The sequence below is a fragment of the Pinus tabuliformis genome, chromosome 1_2 (assembly GCF_031772625.1).
Source record: "Pinus tabuliformis cultivar Carrire ecotype Pingquan chromosome 1_2, CPIR1, whole genome shotgun sequence".
Classification (NCBI taxonomy): Eukaryota; Viridiplantae; Streptophyta; class Pinopsida; order Pinales; family Pinaceae; genus Pinus; species Pinus tabuliformis.
This window is the reverse complement of record NC_142298.1, coordinates 1,352,601,452-1,352,608,726: the sequence shown is the minus strand read 5'-3', so window position 1 is coordinate 1,352,608,726 and position 7,275 is coordinate 1,352,601,452. Positions and strand designations below refer to the sequence as shown.

Sequence of the window (7,275 nt, the reverse complement as noted above, 5' to 3'; positions counted from 1 at the left end):
ATTTTGCCATATATCTGACAGAACCACAGTTTAAAAGGTATGTTGAGGGGGCAATATGAAGCTTAGGATATATCTCAAATATCTGTAATTGTATTAAAACTCTAGTGGCATATAATATTGTGTCCTCTGTTTCTGCTCGATGGCAGCCACAGATACAGGATAAAATAATTTGTTCATTATTAAGGTCAAATAGTTTATTATGAAAGTCAAATAGTCAACAGCTAACACTCAATTTATTATTTTTTTCAGTTCTTTTAATTTGTATCTCTGCATTGAGATGTTAGGTCCACAACTTATAGCCATAGCATAGTTCAAAGAAACAAAAGAATTCTGCAAATGAAACAGTGGATGACTTGAAATCCTTCATGGGGAAAAATCTACAATTGACAATTCTTCAATAAAGAAAAGGAGAACTAACTTTTGTCAATAGTTCAATATCCTTTAGTACTTTTGTTCTTTAAGATAGTTAGTAAACTGCATCTCTTGAGTAACCAGCCCTGCAAGATCTCGTCTTCCAGCACTTTTGTATGCATCTATTACCGCTCTATAAGCAGATTCGTTTGGCTGAAAACCCTCATATTTCATTTTGTTAAACATCCTTTTTACACCTTCTATCAAGCCTGCCTTTCCATAGCTAATGATCATACTCGTGTAGGTAGCAACATCTGGTTCAATCCCCTTGGTTTTCATGCTCATAAACATCTTTAGAGCCTCATCAATCCTGTCTGCACTTCCAAATGCATAAATGGCAGCATTGTAGGCAGACACATCAAGCTCCAAACCAATTTCTTTTAATTGTTCACAGGCCTCCAAAGCCTCCTCATGCATTCCCGCCATGGAATAAAGAGTCACTATCAATGCTTGCATACTGTGGGGGATTCCACTCTCCCGTGCAATCTCAAGCTGATTTACTGCCTCCATTGGAAGGCCTCCTTTCTTCAAAATTGTACCCAATGTTTTGTATGTGATGTCATCAGGTGAAACCTTCGCTTTTAACATTTGCTGAAAAACTTCCGTTGCTTCTCTCAATCTTCCCTCTGCTGCATACACTCCAAGGACATTATTAAAAGAGAGTTTATTTGTGAGAAGCCCCAATTCCTGCATCTCTTTTGCAATTTCAATTGCTTGGCTAAGTCTGCCAATTTTTTTGTATAGACACACCATCATGGCATAAGAAAATTCATTAGCCTGGCCCACTTGCTTTAAGTCATTAAAAATTGACTCTGCCTCACTGACCATACCAGCATCACTGTAAAAATCAATCATACAATTTGTTGCAAAGACATCTGGACCTTCTCCCAAATTTTTCATCTTTTCATATGTTTCTTGAGCCTCTCTCAAATGGCCAACCTTTCGATATACCTTGATCAAAGAGCTGTATACTGTGCAGTTTGCTACAAAGCCACGGTCTTGCATTATTTGAAAGTAATGAACAGCTTCCTCCACATTTCCAACCTGTGCAAATGCATTTATCAGTGCACCATAAACAACTTCATCTGCCTCAACGCCCATCTTCAGCATCTTCTTATAAATGTCCTCTGCCTCCGTGGCTCTACCCAGGCTACTATTCACAGCGATTACAGCACCAAATGTTGCACAACTCGGCACAAACCCTGCCTCCTGCATTTTAATCATATAGCATTTTGCATCATCCGGTAATTTTGCAGCAGCAAACATCTGAATGAGAGAATTATAAGTGCATTCATCAGGTGAAACTCCTTCATTATCCATGCTCTCAAACAATTTCCGTGCCTTGTCATAAAGTTTTGCAATTCCATAAGCCTTAATCATAACATTGTATTCCAATACACTCTGCTTTGCTCCTCTTTCTGTTTCACAACTGTAGCCGAATACCTTCTCAGCATCCAACCAGTACCCCATCTCTCCATATGCATCGATAATGGCAGCGTAGCTCTTGGAGCTGATTCCTCCAAGAAGCCGAAATCTTTCAAACCAGGACCATGCTTTCATCAGCAACCCCATCTCTATGCACATTCTGATAATAACAGGCCTTGAGAAGTCATCCACACGAAACCCCAATTCATCCATCTCCTGGACCAGGGATTCAGCTTCTCTAATCATATGTTTCCCACAAAGTACACGCAACAGAGTTCTATAAGTTACAATATTAGGTTGAACTCCAGTTTGTTTCATTCTGGTGAAATAAGTTAATGCCATGTCTATATTATTATTTTCGGCATTCATTGCTATAAGAGTATTGTAAGTCATAACGTTTGGCGGGCACCCTGTTTCCTCCATTTTATTCATGAGAACCTCTGCTTCTTCTAGATGACCATATGAACCACAAATATGAATCATAGTATTAAAAGTAACAATGTCAGGACAAATACCTGATTTGAGCATCTCCGAGAAGGCATTTGAGCATTCGCCGATGCGGCCTGCCTTGCCATACATATCAATCAAGGTATTATATGTGAAAGCCCGTTGTGGCCTATGAGTTTGGGACCACTTCCTGTAAAACACTTCCGCCTGGTCAAACTCTCTAGCTTTCTTGTACATATGAACAACAGTATTCATGGTCACCTCATCTGGTTGGAGCCCTTGCTGTTCCATGTGTTGGAGCCATTGCAGGGCCTCTGACTTGAGGCCAGCCCTACCATAAACATCTATTAGGGTGCCATACGTGTTATTTGTGGGCAGCAGCTCGTCCTTCTGTTTGGTCATTTGGGTCCAACAATCCTCAAGTTCATCCCATTTTTTAGCCCTACCAAGGATTCTGAGAATGACATTGTAATGAATGACATTTGGTTTGTAGTCTTCCTGCATGTGAAACCACTTGAAAAGGGCAAGGGCTTTTTCCCAAGTGGGTTGCTCTATGAGGATTATTGTCTGCTCTTGGGGGCTTATCTTGTGCTTCCAGGGCTTTAAGGCTTCCTCTATGTTATCCCAGTCACTGTTTTGTAGAGCCTGCAAAATCGACGGGATGGAGCTTCCTCTGTATTTCCTTCTTCTTGTTGTTATTCTGTTTCTACTCTTATTGTTATTAGCAGCAGCGACATAATCATCATTTGGTTGGGTGTGGGTATGATGAGGTGCCTTAAAATCCTCCTGTAAACTAACCCTGGAGATTTGAATTGAGCAAATAGGTCGGGGTCCAAGGAGGTTAAATCCAGAGGGCATCAAGGGAGCAGGAACAGACGGGAATTTGGATTTTGTCCCAGCAGACAAGAACCTGGTGTCTCTCCTGCCTGAGAGGTCCACCACGTCAAATGCAGGCAATGAATTCATAATGGATTGATTAACAAAACCCATGATCGATCTATCCATGTATGACTGAAACCTTTTGGGTAAGGAAGACTGCACTCACAATCTTTCTATCCATGTATGACGGAACCCTTTAGAGTGAGGACGAATGCAGTAACACTGTTCAGTTGCGCATTCCCATTCCTATGAAAACAGCTTCAGTAAACCAAAATTTAGAAATCAGCCGCTCTGTTGGGATAGATATCGCATTAGTGCGTTTGAACATATTTATTCACTGCGTCAACACTCGATTTTATTCCTCGGGCGGTCTTACATAAAAATCGTTGTCTCTTGTCTTTATACGTGTCAGAGGTTTTCTGGGTGATTTGAAGAACATCTGGGTCCCGTGTTTAGCTCCACCATTAAATTTTATATTATAAATATTTATTAAAAATAACTATAAATAATATATTTATTTTGAATATAATGAATTGGCAATAAGATATCTCTTTTATCCCTGGAACAGGTCAGTGTATAGCAGGAGCTCCTCAACGAGGCTCAGGTTGAATTCTGTTTTGTTCAGGCTATACTCTCTCTTCAGTCTCATGTACATTGAATATCTTTAGTCGAAGCAGCGGTTTTTTTGGGTATAGACAACAGTGCTAAGCATTTTTTTCTCGCAAGGTATTTTGATTCTTGTTATTTCCAAAACAGGTTATTTTCATGAAATGAAATTTTAACGTCTATGAGACTAGATATAGTCTATGGGATCACTAGTTTCCATGTTTTTTGTCTTTTGTAATTTAATCTTTTTATTATTCAAATTAATGATGAGTTAACTCAACCTTCTAACAGTGCCCTCACTGAAGAGACAATGACAAGGCTCTGATGTTAACATACTGTTGTAACTGTGTCTGAAAACATCACATTCCAAAATGAAATGTTTTTCCGATTCCACTGCCCCATAAGTACAAAAAGTACACACCTGTTCTTCTAGAGCTTCTTTAGGTCTTTTCCATCGACGTATTTCACACCATATTGATGCGAGTTAGCTCTCAACTGAGCAATAAGAATATTTGCTCTCCATGGAATGCTATTTCCAATGTACTCTTTTTGTTGGAGATCACAAGTGAGGTTGAATTCTTGAACATAGTACTTCTTCTTTCTACCCAACTCTTTTCCCCATATACGCTTACGAAACTTCTCCATAACAAAACTCTTTAAATGCTTGCTACTTGTGGGACATGCATTGAGGTAAATATTCCATTTTTGCATCCATTTGTTGTTTTGTCTCATCAATGATTTCTTTCTTTCACCCATTCCTTCATTGAAGATAACTTTAGGCCATCTACCTTCTCCCATTTGTTCAATTCTTTGTAGGTACCTTATGAGACGCACCATAGCAATTGCTTCGATGGAAGTTGCTCCTATTTCACTCAGCGTTATCTCATAAGAAACCAAACTTTTTATTTTAAACTTGCTCATGATCAACCGTTTTTGAATTTTCTCAACTTGCTTCCATTTTGAGACAAGGGTGCTGCTAGCCCACAATTCATACACATATAATATCACTGGACAAACTAGGAGCCCAAAAAGCACTTTAATTGTTTTCCAATCCCATAACTTTGCCTCTCTACCACTGTTTTGAAGAGCATATAATGCTTTCTACCCACCTAAATTCTCTTCTTTCTGCAATGCTCCCAATTAAGTGTGTTGTTGAAATCAATCCTGAGACACTTGTATTCATTTACTTCTTCAAGAATGTTGCCTTCAAAGAAGAATGTACACTGACTCTGCTTCTTTTTATTTGAGAAAATCATTATTTTGGTCTTGTTGGTATTCACTTGCATCCCCACTGCTTTACAAAAATGCTCAGGGGCATATAGGTGCATCTGCAATCCCAGGGCCGATTTAGCAATCAATATAAGGTTATCGGCATATAAAAGAAGCTTTATCACAACCCCCCCCCAACCAAACACCGTCCCCACCTTGCAGATTTAGCCACTCTTCCAATTTATCAATATATGAACCAAAAAAAGTAGGGGATAAAGGGTAGCCTTGCTTGACTTTGATGTCACTTCTAAAGATTTCTGAAATGCTTGCTGAAGTTCTAATTTTAACTTTCACCTCTTCATAAAGCCTATGGACAGCAAATCTATAATGCAGTGAATTTCAAGTTCTTCCATTCTACTCCACAACTTATCTCTAGGGACCGTGTCAAATGCCTTTTTGAGTCAACAAAGCAGCAAAATACTTCTTCTTTGCCCTTCAAAACCTTTTCAATAATGTGTCTCAATGTGATACCATGATCTACTGTAGAATGTTTCGGCCTAAAACCTGCTTGCCCTTTTGCCCTCTTTTCTTTGACTTCCATCCACTTATGAATTCTATTTTCTACCATGTTGCTAAAGAGTTTTGCAAACAAAGAATTGATCATAATAGTTCTATAGTTGGAAGGATTATTAATGTCTCCACTTTTAAAAAGGGTTTTTGATATACTAGTTGTCCGATCTCTTGGGAATCCTTGTCGAATGACGTTGTTGAATATTTCCATGATGTGCGGTGCAAGAATGTTCAATCCCCACTTTAGATATTCTGCTTGAAGTTCAACCAAATCCTTTGTCTTTCCTATTTTCAACTTCTTAATTCCTGTCTCTACTTCTTGTAATGTGAAAATCTTTGTAGCTGTGTTGATCCTGGGAGGAGGCTCCTCCTCTGATTCTTTCTCATAAAGTGATCAGAAATCAATCATAAATTAAAACTGAAGTAGAATGGATTAATTGCCAACAGTGAAATGATCGTTAACCTTAAGTGTTGAATGTGGAAGACTAAAGGAAAAGCAATTGATTTAAGACTTAATCAATAACTTCAGAAACATAATTAAGCATGAAAGTTGTAGCAAAAACAAAGATAGAAGACAAAAAACATTGATTACAAAGTTCGTCCTTGATGGACTACGTCTCTGGGTCCACTTTCAAGATGGGTGTTTGCTTTATTAGGATTGATCGAAAGAGGTCTTTTACACAGAAAAACACCAAACTGAATGTGCACACAGGTACTTCCTGTCTCTATCAATAGAAATCTCTCTCTCCTAGCTTTCCAACGCTTGTCTCGGTTCCCAATTCCGCCTTCAGATGGTCAAGATACACTGAAAACAACAATTGCCTCTCTAGCTCAGCGTCTACATACTAGACTCCAAAATCACTCTAATGCCTTTTACATGAGAAAAATGATGAATTTATAACCCCTCAAGTTCATTCGAGGCTCTCATGGCTAAGATAGGCATGAATTGTTGTATTAAAGGTTGAATGTGATCGGTCTTATGACTAGCTGACACCTTTGTATTAGGTTACATGGTGGGTTTAATTAAAAATGGCACAAAATACCAACAAAACCCAAAAATGCACTTTAGGCTAAACTAAGCTCGCTTGCGGTCAGGTAACAAAGCCAAAATGGTTGATTGTCCGCATGTGAACAGGCGGTTCTGTTGCGATTTAGTCATAAGCTACCACCTTGCAGGTTAAGCCCAGTGGTTGCGGTCAACTGAACTGCATGTGACAATTTTCACTGACATTGTTATCCAAGTTGTATTCCATTGTGATGGTTCTGGTTTGCTGATTGTCGGCTTCCAAACCACAGTCTCTCTGTTCACATTATGGTTGACCTCCATTGTGGTCTTCAACACGGTTAGGTCTGTGCAGTTATGTTGCTATCCGCTGCGGTGAATGATAACTGCGAGCGGTGTTCACATATGCGGTCCCGCTAAGGTCTCCAAACCCGTGCGGTTAGGGACTGTGGGTTATATTTGTATTACAATTGATTTTACAATAAGGTTTGAAGTGGGTTATTTGCATATGGTTTATGTGTCTAGGCCTTATGCATTAGGGTTTAGGCATATAGGTTTTACACCATAGCTTTGTGACATAGGTTTAGCCACTTAGGTTTGTGACTTAGTACTTAGGTTTTAGGTTAGGTTGTAGTATCATAAATATCTTCCACCTTAGCCTTAAAACCTTTACAATTACATAAATTTTTGTCACACCATGACATACAATTTAGACCACTTCTACC

General features: G+C 39.0%; 1 protein-coding gene across 2 annotated transcripts; it reads right to left on the bottom strand.

Annotated features, from left to right (window-relative positions):
* Positions 1-328: 328 nt before the first annotated feature.
* LOC149211250 (pentatricopeptide repeat-containing protein At1g73710-like) lies at positions 329-3,517 on the bottom strand. 2 transcript variants are annotated; one of them, XM_089396977.1, is made up of 2 exons: positions 2,352-2,537; positions 329-2,074 (listed from the first exon to the last, which is right to left on the bottom strand). In XM_089396977.1, exons 1-2 carry the CDS (start codon positions 2,384-2,386, stop codon positions 442-444), a joined length of 1,668 nt encoding a protein of 555 aa, XP_089253103.1. In that variant the 5' UTR covers positions 2,387-2,537; the 3' UTR covers positions 329-441. The 2 variants fall into 2 exon arrangements, with proteins under 2 accessions (XP_089253103.1, XP_089253101.1); XM_089396975.1 differs by having other exon boundaries at positions 329-3,517.
* Positions 3,518-7,275: the final 3,758 nt, after the last annotated feature.